This window comes from Ambystoma mexicanum, chromosome 11, assembly GCF_040938575.1.
Source record: "Ambystoma mexicanum isolate Mex_15411 chromosome 11, UKY_AmexF1_1, whole genome shotgun sequence".
Classification (NCBI taxonomy): Eukaryota; Metazoa; Chordata; class Amphibia; order Caudata; family Ambystomatidae; genus Ambystoma; species Ambystoma mexicanum.
The window spans coordinates 989,201,514-989,219,278 of NC_090934.1; the positions used below are offsets into that span (position 1 = coordinate 989,201,514).

Below are 17,765 nucleotides of genomic sequence, written 5' to 3' on the forward strand. Positions count from 1 at the left end.
ATGAGCACTCCGTAGGTCAGTAACAGCAACGAGGCATAGGACTCGATGGAAATGCAACCTACACGCCACTGATTCATTCCGAAGTTGTCCTTCCTTTCGCAGAGCTACATGATGGAGGTCAAGACTAGTAGAGAAGACCACAGTGTTATTGTCAATACTGGATCTGGCATGTGGATAAATGAGCCATGTTGGTTTGCAGAAATGTAAACAAAGCATGTTTGTTTCATCAGTAACCACATGGAGCATCCAGGGAAAATGTAGCCAACGAAACTGTAGTCGGAGAAAAGGTTGTGGTAAAAATACCTCTGCAGTGAAAAAGTTGCCAAGCAAAACGTTGTAAATAAATGCATCTGAAAAGTAGCCAAATATGTAGTGCTGCTAGGGTAATTGTTAGTTTTAAGGATGATTAAGTGGCCTTGTCATTGCCTGGTTTAGGGTAAGGCTAAGGGTTAGGTTTAGGATAGGGGTTAGAGTAAAGATGTTTGGGTTTGGTTAATCAGTGGGGTAGATTAAGTGTCAGGGTTAGTGTTAAGGTAGCGGTTACTGTAAGGCTACAGCTAATAGACTAATGGTTTATAAGTGTTCAACAAAGGGATAGGAAGGTTGGGGAGGGCTTGTGATGTTGGCGTAGGACAATGGTTAAGATTAACCTAGCGGTTGGGGTAAAGTAAGCATTAGAGTAAGTGGTAGAGTTGCAGTTAGGGTTAGGCAAAGGTTAGTATTCTAGCAAGGGATTGGGTTAAATCAAGGGATTTGTAATTTGTGGCAAGCTTTGATGGAGTTGGAGATAGGTCTGATGTTCATTTCCTATTTATTTTTTATTGAGTAACATGCAAATAAAATGCTTTAGCGCGCTGAAGGGTTAGTGTTCTGTAAGAGTTAAGGGTAAAATAAAGGTTGTAATTAGAGTTAGAGGAAGGTTTAGGAATGGAGTTAGGGTGATTATGGAGGTTTCATTAGAGGTTTCGGTCATATTTAGGATTAGAGCCTTGTACTAAAAATTGTTTTTTAGGTAACCTTATTACTGGCAACATTGCTTGTATTGAATGACTACATTTTAAAAAAATCTTTTTGCTAACTACACTTTCACATAACTACATTTTCCTGTTTTCCTGGGGACAAATGGTTGTTTAAAAAAAAGATTATATATATATATATATATATATATATATATATATATATATATATATATATATATCACTGCCATTTCCCACCTTCTAGCATAATTTTTAACACTTCTATACCTTTTCCACTGTTTTTGCTTCTGTCGACATCCATGAACATCTGACGTCATTGTGGAACTTCAAGACAGTGCCACATGACGATGCGCTTGCACGTGGCATGATGACGTGTCCATGAATGCGTTTGCACTTCGCGTTCGAGTCCTTGCTTCGAGTACAGTTTGGAACTGCATTTTCTACTGATCTAGGAATTTCAAGCTCAAAATGCGCCCTTGCAAAGCTCCTACACCTATTCTTACTCATTGTCCATTAAAAATCTAGTACAAAGAACATACTTGGAAGAATATTAGCAAAACTGCTATTTATCTTAAAAATGGCATCAGCTATTGCCGTCCTTCATCCCCAAGAGCTTCTACCACCACCAGCTGTGGGACCTCTGGGAGAAAATTCCAGATTGGGAGATTACCGTGAAAGGGGTGGACGGTACCCAACATTTGCCATGATTTGGATAAGGCCAAGGATGTGCACGTCACTGGATCCAGTGAGTCTAATACCCTCGGCATGGGCGTTACCACCAGAGATCGGATGTCGCGGTCACTGAACGATAGCTTTTCCAATCTGACATGGGGAGGGGGGTCCGATACATTAAACCAATGCGCAATATGTTGAAGTTGTGCCGCTAACCAGTACTTGAGGAAATCAGGTGCCCCAAAGCCGCCAACCTCCATCGGGGCGGCAAGGGTCTTGAGCTTAAGGTGGACCGCGCCCGAGTGCCAGAGGAAGGTGTTGAGGGTACGTGTCAATGTCTGAAAGAAGTCAGCTCCCGGCCATTGCGGAGCATTAGCAAATCTATACAAGAGTTGGGGAAGCACCACCATCTTCAGTACCCCTATCCTACCCGCCAGCGAGATCGGAAGTTTGTTCCAGCCCTGTATTTTTATCATAAGGTTTGCAAGGTATGTCTGATAGTTCTCCTCCAAGACCCTTGCAGGGTGACGTGACACCGCTATGCCTAGATAAGTAAATTTAGACTGGGCCCATGTGAATCCCAAGGCATCAGGGGGAGGAAGTGTGCTGGGAGTGAGCGGGAAAAGGGTTGATTTAGCGCAGTTCACCGTGAGGCCAGAAATACGACCAAAGAGAACAACATCCTCTAGTATTGGGGCCAGGTTAATTTCAGGGGAACGAATGAAGAGGAGAGCATCATCAGCGTACAGGGAGACTATATCCGAGGAACCGGCGGTGCGTAGACCCCTATGTGCATGGGTTTGGCGAAGCATGTCAGCAAACGGCTCCATTGCCACAGCGAAGATAAAGGAGAGAAGGGGCAGCCCTGTCTAGCGCCCCTAGCTATCTGGAAGAGGGGGGAGCAACGGTCCTCAGTGCGGACTCTGGCAACGGGGTTGGAATAAAGTAGCCTGACCCAGGAAAGAAAGGTGGGGCCAAATTTGCATTTGTTGAGTACTCGCCAGAGATACCTCCACAAGACTGAGTCAAAAGCTTTCTGCATATCAAGTGTCGCAGCCACCGCGTGTACACCTGGGCTCACTCTACTTATAATGTTGAAAAGGCGTCTCAAATTCAAGGAGGTGGAGCGTCCCGGGATAAACCCCGCCTGGTCTGGGTGGATGATATGTGGCATGAAAGGGATGAGTCGTAAAGCAAGTAATTTTGAATATACCTTGACGTCACAGTTGATTGATGAGAGTGGGCGGTAGGAACCGCACTGAGTGGGGGGTGTGTTAGGTTTTAGTAGGACTGTTATGGTGGCTTCGCGGAGCGAGGGGGGTAATTGGCCCACCTTCACCGACTCCTCCCAGAGAGCAACCAGACGAGGAAGTAAGAGTGATTTGAAATGCTTATAGAACTCGACAGGTATACCGTCCGATCCAGGGGATTTGCCTGATGAGAGAGAGTCCATGGCCTCCAAGAACTCCTCAGGAGTGAATGGGCTCTCAAGGGATTCGATGGTATCGGGGGAGAGGACCGAGAGGGGGAGTTTATCAAGATAGGCGTCAATTTCTGGCATGGTGGCGTTGTCTGAGTGGGCATATAGGGATTGATAAAAGGAGAGGAATTCGGCATTGATATCTCCAGGTGAAGTGGCCAGGGATCCGTCAGGTCTCTCAACTCCGGGAATGGGTGGAGCACCAAACTCATGGCGGAGAAGTCTAGCTAGGACACGGCTTCGGCGTTCACCCTCACCATATTTCCTTGCATGCCCGGGATTATCAAGAAACCTCAGCTCGCGGTCCGCAAGCGTGCGGAAGGTATCCAACTCTGTGCCAATTAACACTAGGATTTCAGGGGTTTGGTCTAGAGTATATTGGGCCTCTAACGCGGATAATGTGGCCTTGTTCTCGGCAATCTCCCTACGTATAGTTTTGAGTATACCGTTTTCCTTAGAAAGGGCGATGCCTCTGATGTAGGCCTTAAAATACTCCCAGAGAGTGGCCTGCGAAGACACAGTGTTGATATTGATCTCGAAAAACTCCTCGATCGCCGACTCCATCTCCGCGCTGAAGACCGGATCGAGGAGGGAAAGTGTTTTCATTCTCCAGTGTCTGGTTCGGTCACGGCCCGGGCCCCAGCGCAGGGTGACAGTCACTGGCAAGTGATCAGAGAGGGTTCTAGGGAGGATTGCCAAGCCTGATATGCTTCTTATCAATACATCTGACACTAGCCACCTATCAATTCGGGAAAAGGAATCGTGAACCGAGGAGTAAAAGGAGTAAGAGCGGGAGTCGGGATAGAGGAGCCTCCATGCGTCAATCAGGGACAGGCGGGGAAGGGAGGAAAGTGTAGTATATGCAGCTCTGGCGAGTTGACGGGGTTTGGAACCAGATCTGTCAAGGTCCACATCGAATATCGTGTTAAAATCGCCTCCCCAGAGAATTGGTTTCAGCGGGAAGCCATCCAAGAGAGTCATAAGGTGTGTATAAAAATCAGGGTCGTCGATATTGGGACCATAAATATTTAGCAGGACCACTTCCTTATTCTGTAGGGTACCATGAAGTAACATGTATCTGCCGTGGGGATCAATTGACGTTGTAATGGGGTTGAATCTAAGGCTCCTATGGATAAGGGACATAACCCCACGACTCTGGGTAGAGTAGGTGGTAAAGTACCTTTGAGGACCCCATGATTTAGCAAATTTTTCACAATATTCAGTGCATGCGTGCGTTTCCTGTAGGAACAGGATTTTAGTACCATGTCTCTCGGCCTGGAGCTGTAGTAGTCTCATTTTCTTATAGTTCCCCAGCCCCCGTACATTCCAGCTCATGAATGCCAGAGTTTCCTCACTCAACACTCCCGAGGCAGCCATAGAGGAATACGGGTGGATGAAAGTGCAACCCCCATGAACCGTGCTCAATGCGGTCCGATCCGTAACGCCATTGGGTCCATGGTGTTCTGAACTCTACCTTTTCTGCGAATACCAAGCTTTTTTTAACGTGTAACCCCATTCCCCCCACCCCCTCCCACATCCCTCCCCCAAACAGAGGGATGAAAACCCCATAGCCAAACAACCAAATCCAAAACAATGGCATCAACGCCTGGGGGGCCTGCGAACTGGCCTGGCGGCAATGCTCCGAACCATGAGTCAATTTTAGGATAAACATGATGCCCGACAATGATATCCATTCCCACCGGAGGGGTGTCCCACGGGAGGGGGGGGGGAGGCAGGCATGGTCAACTGGTAATGAACCAATATAACAGGTTTGTAAGAAGTAACCTCCCGATCAACTGGATCGAGATGATATATGTGTTCAGTCACAGCTGTCACTAAGTGTCATAATGACAACAGGGCAACGGGAAAGGAAGGCAGATCCAAGGAGGGCCCAGTGGTGAGTGAGGGAGCCCAGCAAGAGGTCAAACAACCCAGCAGTAGACTGTCGAGTGCACGTCGGAGGTGCCCAGAGAGGCCACAACGGTGCATAACCAGTTAATGGGCTATAGCTGTCCAGTAGGGTCCCCCAGTGAGTGGTGAACGCTTGTAGCATCAATATCTCAACCAATGTAATGGTGAAGGGGGATCAACGTTAAAAGGAGTACAGTTCAAAAACAGACAACACTGGGATCAAGGGGCTTCCCTGGGGTACCCGGGCAACCAAGTGAGCAGAGAGTGGATGTGGCGAGTACCAGGGACGCATCGATGGGGAGTAGGCTACACCAACAACCGCCCAACCGCCCAGTCACATTGTGGTATGTCAGTAGCCAACAAACATCATAGGAAAACAGCAAAGAGATTAACGTTATATGTCACAGATGCAACCAATTTGGGATGAATAGTGACTCTCTCGGCCCGCGACGCCCAGTAGGCGTCGCAACAGGTAATGACAGTATATCACAAGATTATAAAAGTTCCGGAACAGGACACAACTGCATCCACTCAACAATTAGTTCATGTTGTGACAAGCCAATGATTCAACGTGTAATCTGATGCAGTAAGGGATAAGACCCCAACAGTGTTCATTGCGAGTACAGTTCAGCCGGGGAAGTGTTCAGCTATGAACCTGGAAGCCTCCTCAGGTAGCGTGAAGAAGTATACTCGATTTGCATGCTCGATTCGCAGTTTAGCGGGGTATAGCATGGCATATTTAACCTGGAACTCCCGCAGCCTCCTCTTCACTGCCAGGAAGGTCTTGCGTTCACGCTGGACCGCCACCGAAAATTCCGGATATAGATGGATCCTGGCTGCGCCCAAGAGAAGGTCACCCTTGATTCTCGCCGCCCTGAGGAGGGCATCACGGTCGCGAAAATTCAGGACTCTGGCTATAATAGGACGCGGAGGGGCGCCAGGTCTGGGCTTCGCTGTGAGTGCACGGTGGGCTCTCTTGATCGCAAACTGTGGGGAGAGTTTTGGGGAGTCCGGAAGTTGAAATAGCATGCCCTCCACGTAGTCCTCCATAGGCTCTTGTATCCCGTCCTCCGGTACCCCGATGATGCAGAGGTTATTGCGCCTCGTGCGAGACTCAAGGTCCTAATTTTTCTTCTCCACCTCAGTAACACGGGCAGATAGCGTGGAGACCTCCGCACGGAGGGAACCTAGGCCGTCCTCAGCGGTGCTCACCCGTGCCTCGATCTCGGCCACACGACCATCGGTTCTCTCCATATGTGCCTTAATAGAGGATATTGTGCCGTTCATGTCATCCAGTTTACTATGAATTGTGGTGAACCCCTCTCGGATGTACTCCACCATCTTCTGGGAGTCGGATGGTTCCGTGTCAGTGGAGTGGAAGGTTCCTGTGTAGATGTCTCCGCCCCAGGGCCCCCCGCAGGCTTTGTGAACATATTGATAGAGGATTGCTTCTTGCCAGTTCGAGTCGACATGATGCCGGTAAGGGGATGAACTTAAGGCCAGAAGACCAGACAGGGGAGTGGACAGGGGCCCAAGGGAGGGCTCCTGGATCGTCTCAGGCTCCGTGTGAGTGGAGACAGAGCCAAAACACCAGGATAGAATATGGCGACTCCCTTCCAGATGGGGGGCCTAGTCACTACTAGACTGCAGATCCCGGGACAAAGGGGCCTCCTCGGCCAGTTAATGAGAGTAGGAACCAGCAAGCAGTAGACAACCCCAAGAAGTTCTGTAGGGGGTCAGGGCCCCTGAAGCAGTGACCAGCCGGAGAGGCCGGAGGAACCAGGGACCTGGGTGTTGATGTGGTGAGGTGATGCAGGGGTCCACCACTGTATGAGGCAATAAGGTGGTCGGCACTCAGTCCATTAGGCGGAGGTCGTCTAGGGCAGGTGGAGGGGTCCGGAGCCCTGGAGCAGGCGTAGCGGAGGGTCCAGAATGTGGGTGGTTCGGGAAGGGTAGGCACCCCAGGTTGTCCCCGTGCCAGTTAGATGGACTACCAGCCACAGCCAGAAGTTTTATAGTGGGAGCAGGCCACCGGGCCCCAGGAGGGGGACCCCCCATTGGCGTCGAAAGGTGGAGCTGATGGGTGTCATGGCCCGGGGAGAGACCCACCGGCGGGCGACTCCGAGCCGGCGCACCCATGCCTGAGGGTTCCAGGGGAAGGAAAGTGGGATCGCCGTGACCAGTCCGACCCGCGTGTAGCGCCTGCAATCAGCGACGGGGGGTCCAAGTGTCACCCAAGGTCTCCGGGATCGGAGATATGCAGGACAGGGTCCGCTGTCGTGAAGCGGGCGAAGAGGAGGTCGGTGCCCGGGACAACTCACCGCCCGGAGCCGGATTGGTGAAAAAATCACACGTAGTCAGCACACCGCCCAGGTCGGGGCAGCGGAGCGAGTCGCTCTGGTATCCAGTTCAGGTCCCAGCTCACAAGGTGAAGGAAGAGGCTGCGGCGCAGGCCAGCCCCTCTGGTGTCAGGCGGGAGAAGGCTGCCGCGCAGGGTGAGAGGAGCGCCCCTCCCCCACAGCAGGCCGCGAGCCGCGGGACCCAGGCGCGATCACCTGGAACTAGGAGCGGGACCGAGGAAGCACCCGCTCCCGACCCGCGCGCAAAGGGCTGCGGCCCTGAAGCAGGAGCGGCTCGGTGGGCGGCACTCGACCAGTAGACGCCCGGCCTCACCAGCAATCACAATAGTGTGTCGAATGTTTGAAATGCCGGGGCAAACAGGAGAAATTCGTCGGATAGGTGCCTCTCGGAACGGAGCTGAAACTCAGGCGGCCATCTCCTCTGAGCGCAACAGCGCCCCCCCCTATAAAGTTCATATTTTAAAAAAAAGAATTCTCTATTATTTGCCCAGTCATTTGTGATGTTGACTGGACAAGTGTCCTGTGATTCTGACGTTGCTTACCTTAACCTTAGGTTAAGGTTGTTCCAATCATGGTTTGTTGATTAGGCCGTCATCAGCCTACGTGTTATGAATCGTTCCTGAGAAAGATTCTAGCTACTAGCCCAATCTTACCTTAATGTGTTACGCGTCCATGGTTACGGTTCTTCTCCTTTAGAGCGTCTGGTTACTCCTGCACTGTGGCTACACTGTAAAGGTGTCATGTGATATCTTTAATGTGGCGCATTCCGTGATGTCATCCGGAAGTGCCCTGCCATTCGTCACTACCAATCTTGGTCACATGGTAGAATAGCGGTTGTTTACTAGTGAGGCCCTGTTAATTTCAAATGCCTCACGTTCGTATTATATTTCTTGCCTAGCAGTTGATTGTATAGAAGTAAGACAATTATGTCAGAACATTTAGTTTCACCCATGTATACGGCATCTGATCATTTTCCAAATGATAAGCCCCAAAGTTATTAGAGCTAGTTTGCAGCGTGTTAGTATATGGCTCTGAGCCATGATGTTGAATTCAGTAAGTATGGTAAACTTCTGGGGGAGTCCCTCGATGCTAGTATTAACTTAATACATTTATTATAAACAAGTGGGTATAGGGCAGTACCCGTTTATCGTCAGAGTTGTTGACCTAGCAAATCTACATGCTCATGTGTTTAGTTTCATATTGATTCATTAATCACGATTGATTTAATCTCCTGTTATACTACAGGGAGACTTAATTAAGTACATGGTGTGTTAGACTAACCTGGGTCATATCCCTGTATTGGTTAGGGTCACTGGTGTTCGTTGTGACGTAGATGTTAGTTCTGGATGCCCCCAACTCCTCCATTATGTTCAGGGGTGTGGGTCGGACCAGAGTGTCAGAAAATCACCTTCATTCTGTCCAATCAACATTCTCATAAAAAGTGATGCATTTCTTTATCTGTATTTAGACCTTCAGTGATTGCTCTAAGGTTGCATATTAGTTTACACTCCTGTTGTCATAGGCATTTCTCACGATCATAAAGACACTTGTCCTGGTTCAGGTACTTTGCTCTGAAGAATTTGATGTTTTATTTTCTGTCGTTCTGGTGGTCTTTATTCCAGTGTTCTGATAGTGCTGATGAGTACCCTGTATTAGAGATGTTTCCGAGGTGTTCTCTGATTCTCACTCTTAGCTCGCGTACAGAACTACCAACATAAATTTTATTACCCACACATATTATCACATGGATGACAAATGTCATTCTACAGTTGATTAATTCCTGATTTACATATCTTTTCAATTTGCGGTTTTGTAACTTTCTATGTTGATCAGGGCATGTTTACACATGATGCAGTTTGTACATTAAAAAAAAACCCTTAAGTGGTTTCCCAGTAAGAATGTTAGTTTGGTACTCCTGTCTAGCTTCATCCATGAAGCTTGGGCTAAGTTCGGTAGATAGGGTGGGGGCCATAGTGTAAATGATGTTGGGTTTGTTAGATATGTAGTCTTCTAAGTCTGGGTGAGGTTTTAGCAAGGGCCAGTTTTTTTAGACAATTTTCTGGATTCTTTTGTTGCTTCCAGTGCGTTGCGTGATCATCCCTACTGTGTCCACCTGTTGTGTCATGGTTTTGTCCTCGGGTTTCAGGTAGTCAGTCCTATTTCTACCGTCCACTTTTGTTCTCGCCTTTTGAATGCAATCCTTTGTGTATCCTTGCGAGCTAAATCTGTCTTCGATGAGTCTGCATTTGGTGCTGTAAGTTTTATCCTGACTGCAATTTCTTCTAGCCCTTGGAAAATCCCCAATAGGGATGTTGCGAATTGTGCTTTTTAAGTGGCAGCTATTTGCCTGCAGCGTGATGTTCATCTCAGTCTTTTTACGGTAGGTTTTAGTTTCTAATTTATTACCGTCCACAAACATATACAAGTCCAAGAATGTCACCTTTGTCCTACTAGTTTCAATTGTGGATTATAGCCCATAGTTGTTATCATTCAGGTATTTGCGAAATTCAGATAATTCTGATTTGTTACCATTCCATATTATGAGAATGGCGTCTAAGTAGCGTTGCCATTTAATCACCTTCTTTGATAGGTTAGGATGATTGCATGCGCGTTTATATTCAAATTCACCTACAAAGAAATTTGCCATAGATTAATCAAAACATGAAAATGAAATGAAATGTGGTGCACTTGCACATGTTAAGGAACATAGGCGTAAGGGTGACAGAGAAAAACAACTTAGAGGTTTAGAGGCCAAACTTATCATTCAAATGGAAATGCTTAAACCTAAAGGCCATAATAGGGACGAGGAGTTATATGTGTTCGTGAGATGATCACATACACTATACACTAACATGAACGTGTAATCACATATCCCCAATGCCTGTTGTATTAATTTACCATTTTTGAAATACACCAGATAAACTGTCATTAGTTTGAATTTTCTCTGTCTTAACCCCCACTTTGCCCCCCTCCTTTTTTGTTGCATTGGCTGCATTGTCCTATTGCACTTCATAAGTGATACCCTGAAACTGTTGTAAAGTATTACTTACCAGCACTAAACTGTTCATAATATTTGCAAGCATTTGTCTTAAGCCCATAATGATGAACTAACAATTCATGTGTTGGCGTGGTAACTACGAGATTGGTTGTTAAATTGATTTATGAAACCTAACTCAGGACTGAACGCTCTTTGCATTTGTGAATTTCAGTTCTATGATCTATTGTTCCCCCATTGGGGTTAACCTTGAATCAGTCCGATATGGCTATTAGATTGTATCCGCTGTTTTGACAGCGACTAGCCATTCTAGTTTCTACATCACTTGTGATTTTCCCGATCACGTGATTGTCACGGCACGCATATATTAAACAAATGGGCATTTTCTATGTTTAGAATCAGCCTGAGGAAGTCCGTGAGGACGGAGCACGTGGCATTTACTACTCGGCTCTATACGGGTATTATTTTACTTTTTCATGACATGATACATTGAACTTGTATCATGAATTACCTGTTTTGGTCAAATGAAGCTTTAACATTTTGCACTTTTTTTTAAACCGAGTACCGGGGTTTTCTTTACTCTCTCAGCAACTGTTTAATCTGGCCGCTTTATTTAGTGGCTTTATTTTCATTCAGACCATTGTTTTTCTTATCTTATTGGGAGTGGCATGCTCTCCGCCCGAAGAACACACTGCTTTTGGAAGGCAGAGCGCTTAAGAGAGACTCAAGTTCCCCTGTTGTCCTAAATATATATGCATATATATTACACGGCCTGCGGTAGCGGCCGTGTAGTTATGGGTAAGTAGCTAAACCCATAGGAAGAGCACTTTTTGGGCAGCTTATAACTTTGCTCTCCATAGACAAATCCTCAACAAACTTTGCAAAATAGGTATATGGCCCGCTCTGAATTTGAATGGAAAATTTGGTGGGGTTTCGTCAAGGGGGGGCAAAGTTATAGAGGGGTCCCAAAATCTTTTTATAATATATATAAATACATTATTTGTTTTTCTTCATTTACATATCATAGTTGATTAATGTGCATCGATTTTAAAATAGATACTGATGATAAATTAGCTCAACGTTTCCATAGCTAAATACGTCAAGGAAAAAAAAGCAAATGTTTAGATGTTCAATACATGTGCTACGTTCAAAGGATGTCGTCAGCAGGCTGTGATTGAATTCTCACAATTCGTATGTCATGCGTGCAACACCGCTCACACTGGTACCTCATTCACTTCCTCGATGTTGGTGATCATGACGATGATGGGTACATGTTGCTGCCACACCATCCTCCAGAAATCACTGACAGTGTTAACGGTGGGCCCCTGCGTCGCAATGTACTCTCGTTCCTTCTCTTCGTAACCCTGTTGTCAAAACAAGAAACGATCACCCATTATGACATTATGCATTTTCACTTGTATTTATGGAGGTAGAATATCTCCATATGATATAACTGTAATCCAGCTTCTTAAGTCTGTATTGCTCAGTGATCAAAGTGTATGAAAAGGAGCAGTGGACCTATGTTCCCTGCTGGCCCACTCCCGCTGCCCACAAACCTCATCTCCACACCCCTCCCACGCTCAATCCAAACCCCCAAACAAACGCAACTGCTGTTTAAGGGAATGTTCAGTACAGTGCCCTGAAGTGCAAGTTTCAACTTCCTCCTACACTTTGATTTGAAAACTAAACAATTCTAGAAAGGTTTCTTTTTAAAATAAAAGTATAGCTAAAAAAAGTCAAATAGAGGAGCAGTGCTCCCAACAGCTCCCACCCACTTCCACCACTGGTATTGCTCTATTTCTAGAAGCACTTTGTTGTGTGTGGATTCGACAGGAAGTCATCAGCAACTATTTCCTTTTCTGGATGCTCTATGCCCTGGCTATGATGTCACGAGAGAGGATTATGACTTTCATAATCACCTGCTATGCCATTGCAGCAGGGGCCAAAGTATTATTTTTCATTTGAGGGTTGTTATATGATGAGGGGAGAGGAGACCTGAGTTTTTTATGTTTTTTATTCTTCCCTCATGCCTCCATTTTACACCCCCCCCCCTGCAATGCCGGTCCCTGGGGGCAGTGCAGGGGGTTATACAATGCTACAGGGTGGCATACACAACATAATGCCATAGATGGAACACTTTCAACTACAGGATGCATTCCACATCAGATTTCTGAGTGACATCCTAGAGAACTCAAGCTATGCTATATTTGTCTAGCAGCTGTCATTAGAAAACCCTTTGTTGATATTGATATTGTTATTTCTATCGCGCTCATGCACGTGTTTTGTGGGATGTACCCTTGTAGTTGACAGCTGCCCAGCTATACTTCTGTATGTTAATGCACCTCCACCTTCAGCCATGCCACCATCAACCAATAACAGTCATGTACATTATCATTGGCACTCAAGTCCACTCATCCTCCGCTACACACACCCCTACTTGTACAATCACTGACACAATCACTCAACATAAGGCTCTACCACATCCCCAAGAACAAACACCACCACTACTCACCCAGAGCAACTAAAACGTTCCCTCTATCACAGCTATCCAAACCACCACCCATATTATGTTGCCCCACAGCGGTATGCCCACACCCACCCACAACAACTCTGACCAACCGACACCCACAGAACTACTTACCCAAAGTCACTCACAAACAACCAAACTGCCTTCCAATAATCACAGATAATATGATGCCAAATTACTGACAGCTATGTAGATTTTCAGAAATTGCTACTTTAGTCTTTGAAGTCAAGCCTTCAAAGATTGGTTGGGCCGGATTGCCGATTGAGTCTCACTCTAGAAGCAAGTTAAGTTGACAACATGATGGAGGACTGCCCTGAGGAGAAGACTATGTGAGGCCAGTCTTAGAAGGCGCGAGCCTGTCTTTTCATAATTATGTGTGAAATATGGTTTGCCGATTATTACTGCAGAGCATACAGCAATTATACGCAGATGCTATGGTGAGAATTTTCACTAATTTGATGTTGTTTGACAGGTTCACCTAAAAGTGTTGAATTTGCCTGGGGTGCCCCACTCTCCATTGCTGCTTGCTATACCAATGGAGTCATTAGCAACTCTTCTCAGGCATAGCCACAGGCATAGAGGATTAGCCCATCAGGGACTCAATACGACAATCTTGCTCTATGTAGATGCTGTATGTAATGTAATGTAAGTGGTCTTGTATAGCGCCTGTCTGCCACTATTGGTGGCCTTGTGCTTTGTGCTTGCATCTGTAAGGGAAGAGGGGGCGGGGTTCATAAGTGGGACAGTGGGAAAGGCAGATGCAAAACCTGTGGTGTTGATGGGGGCAAGTCGGAAGTATCCGGGTCCAGAGGGCCAATCTGCTTTCTACGGGTTTGGCAGAAGAAACTTGGGAGTATGTTATTCATAAGGAAGAGCCCAAGATCTGATAGACTGCATTGCTTTGGGCCTGGGTAGCCGCTGATGTGGGAGAGTGCAATAAGGCTGAAGAGGAGAGCTTAGTTGTGGCTTGGTTAGTGTTGATGTGCTACTAGCTAGGCCTGAGTGGCCTTCTGTGAGGGCTTTGTGTGTGTAGTGTAAGGTGGTAGGAAATCTTCGAGGGGAGTCAGTTAATCTGGGGGAAAGCGGGAGAAAGCCTTACAAGGCAACACAACCTGCAACCCTGCATTCCTATCCCTGACCATTTGCAGACCAATGCCATTTCTCTAGCTTCCAATGACACCCTTCTCTCTATTTTTCTATCTCTCTCTCTCTCTCTCAGCTCCCATCCCCCGCTGTGTCTGCGCCTCAAATAGATACATTGTACCCCATGAGGAACAAAACAAGCATCTGAGTTGTGGGGTTCATGACATATGCTGTGATTACACCTGGAGACTAGTCTGGAATAAAAATAAAATGGTACAAACTGGATAGGCTTACATCAGGGACAGTGATGCTTTGGATAGGGGCTCATATAGGAGAATGGTAGGGAGATTAAGCATTTTGGGTGGGATTGCATAGTTATGTGGTTGAATTGCTGAAAGCGAATCAATGAGATGTATATCATGGACCTGGAGAGGAAGACCAGGAGGTTATGTTCCCATGATCTATTTTCGGTAGAGTTTCACTGGCAAAGATGATAGTGGTTCGCAAAATACAGTACTTGTTTCAGAAAACACTGGTGTGGTCCCGGGTGAGATTCTTTGCTAAATTGCAATCCCTTCTTTTTTATTGGCATCGCGGACTCAGGTGCCACAAATTAGCTGAGCTACACTGGCTAGTCAATATGAGGCAGGTGGGATCGTGCCCCTATATGCTGCCCTTTGGTTTTCGACGCATAGCTTCATCCTGCATGTGGCTATTTAAAGGGTGTGGTGCATCCTCTGTCTCTGAGTTCACTCTGCCTCTTGAATGGTTTCGTTGAGGATTTTCAAATTTGATGCTGTCAATTGCATGCTCTGGCTTTGGGCCCGGCTGTACAACAAATCAGGTGTTGCCACCCCATATGCTAGGAAACCTGAACTCTGGGGCAAAAAAAAGTGGGCTCTTACTATGGATGGGAGAATACGGAAGGAATGTAGTGTTTTAGGCATTGCCCAACTAGGAGATGTTTCTGGATGGTGTGTTTGTATCTTTGGAGATATTTTAATGAAGTGCTGCTTTTGGGCTGCCTTGCCCAGGGCGAACTATGGATGAGGGTATAGGAGCTTAGAAAAAGTTTTTGTCATGAAGTCGCATACAAGCAGTGGAAGCGGAATTGGTTGCACAAACTCTTATGTATATGGATATCTGGTATAAAATGATAGAACTTAAGGTCCATCAAAGGGCACAACTACTTCTCTCATCCCGACATCATATACATACTAGTGTTGGTAGTGTTGATATTTGTCAAATGTTTAGGAATTGCTGAGTGGTGGTGGACCTCTCGGCTCTAGTAATTGCCAAAGTTAATGGCATCACTTGTCTTTCTCTATGACAGGACTCGTTCAGTTGCTTCAGGAGTCTGCAACCTTTGGCTCTTCAGAGGCTTTGGACTACAACTCCCACTAGCCCCAGCCACCACAGTCAATTGTGAGGCATCATGAGAGTCATGTTCCAGAACATCTGGAGAGCCACGGATGGCAGACCTCTGCATGCCAGATCTATCCACATCTGAGCACAGGTTCATCTCCCTGGCTCTGGTTTTGGCTAAGTGAAGCCTGTTCCAGTCCTGGCCGGGCAATTCCCAACTCTCGCTTCAATGGCCTTATCTGATGCAATAGTTGTGAGAAGGGGGTCAGAAAGCTGCTACTCCAGAGGCAAATGGCAATTGAGGGCTGAGGGCGCTTTTAGTCCTTTTTTATCATGCAACAGGGATTCCCTCAGTTAGATTCTTGATTACTCATTCTGTTAAGCTCTTCATTCAGCTGCTCTAAGAGGTTTCTTTTCTGGTCTTGATATTCCACCTCCCTGTGGTTTCTCAGGTGATTTTGAGCTGTAGATGTGTGGCTGTTCCATTTTTTTTGCAGTTTACGGCGTGTGCTGTTCCTCACTTTCAATTTCAATGCCAGGTTGAGTCGTAGTTGGTATAAGGTGTCTGGTCAGTGTGGGCCTGTGTAGGATATGAAGTCCAGCTTCTGTGCTGGTTTTTCACTCAAGTGCTACTCTACCTCTGTAGGGTGTGTAGCGGTTCCTTAGCTGCCTTCTTTTTTCTCTATTGTATGATGTTCATTGGCTGGTTCTCCTTGGCTGCTTGATGTGTCGAGTGTAGCTGAAACTCTTGGGTGTATCTTGAGAGGCAGCACAAGATGGAGCGTGTTCCGGGTGTCATTGCTTTTGTGGTGTTTTCGCTTTCTCTGTTTTCACTATGGGTATGGTAGGTAATAGGTGAAAAGTAGATGCCACAGTCAACAATTCTGGGGTGATTGTATTTTGTTGGATAGCACACTGGTCTTGGAAGCAAGACCACGCAGAGCAACAGAGGTTCGAACCCCGGATCCATGCTTACAAACCGAACTCAGATACGGTATTAGGCGCGTTATAAAAAAAAAAGATTAAATAAATAAATAAATAGCTGCTTTGTACGATAGCCCAGGGACAAAGCTCTGGTCTTGTAAACGGGACTACACTGAGCAACACGGGCTCAGGGTGCTGCGCGTAGAGGCTGGAGTCCGGCATGAAGCACAACATAAGAGACTAATTTCATTTTTTGGGGTCGTTTACAGCTCCTTCCTTCTGTAGCAGAATGTACGGGTCACATCTGGGTTCTTTAAGTTGGTGCTTGGTGTGTTTAATATTGATACCAAAAGACTAGAGTCTGAAGATAATTGAATTAGCCGTTTGAGGCTTTTGTTCCTGGGTTGGATGTTCACTTCCCAGCGCGGACTGCTGGTTGGAGTGCTTTACTGTTAGGCTATACCCAGGCTTGAAGTTTTATTTGATGAAGTCCAGTTACAGTGGTAAGTGAGGGATAGCTGTTCTAGTGAGAACATGTTCATTGGCAGTATATAGTGAATTTCGGTCCAGCTGTAGAATAACACTGGGAGTGTGATTACAAAAAAGAGCCTTCATTAGGTATGATATTTATAACTGAGAATTCTTTGTGGTGCTGTCCGGGTGTACGTGTAAACTTCAGCAACTACCTCGAGCTTAAAGTTGGGTGTGCTCTAGCACTGGGGCAAGCTACTGGGGGCACAAGTCCGGTATATGGTTATATTGTGTTCCGGCAGCTGGGTAGCTGGGTAGCTGGGCAGTAATATCTGACGTGGTCTCCTTAACCCAATAATGGGGGAGAAGTATCAAAGCCGTTAAGGATGAGGGGGGGTTAGGGTTGGAGTAGGGTGAAGTGATAAAACAGCCCTGTGTAGGTATGACATGGGTTGTGTGCAGTCCCTTATGTGGCGAGTCAGTTGTGATTAAATAAAATCACGAGCCCATATAGATTGCATGGTCACAATGGCCCCCATCACAGCAAATATTACAGTGGACCCAACCTATTGGGGAGCATTTCGTGGATAACACCTAGGAGCGAGTATCACAGTGCAGATATTGCTAGTACCACACCTAGTAGCAAAGATTACATTTCGACTTCTATAACGGACCCCTCTTAGGTGTGAATATCATAAAGCATGCATCACAGTTAACCACACCTTGGAGAACATATCACAGTGAGCCTGCTGAAGAGCAAATATACAGTGCACTTATCACCACGGACTCCGCCTTTTATGAAATATCACAGTGAAAGAATTATAGTGAAGTAAGCCTAGAAGTAAATACCACAGTGACAGAATTCCAGTGGAGTAAGCCTAGGAGTAAATATCACAGTGACAGAATTCCAGTGGAATAAGCCTAGGAGTAAATACCACAGTGAAAGAATTTCAGTGGAGTAAGGCTAGGAGTAAATATCACAGTGAAAGAATTCCAGTGG

At 46.4% G+C, this 17,765-nt stretch overlaps 1 protein-coding gene across 1 annotated transcript in view; it reads right to left on the bottom strand.

Annotated features, from left to right (window-relative positions):
• Positions 1 to 17,765, bottom strand: part of PTPN5 (protein tyrosine phosphatase non-receptor type 5) — an 814,933-nt gene that overhangs the window by 127,398 nt on the left and 669,770 nt on the right. Inside the window, exon 10 of the mRNA XM_069624164.1 lies at positions 11,622 to 11,759. Coding sequence (XP_069480265.1) covers positions 11,622 to 11,759 — 138 coding nt within the window. The remainder of the gene's footprint in view (positions 1 to 11,621; positions 11,760 to 17,765) is intronic.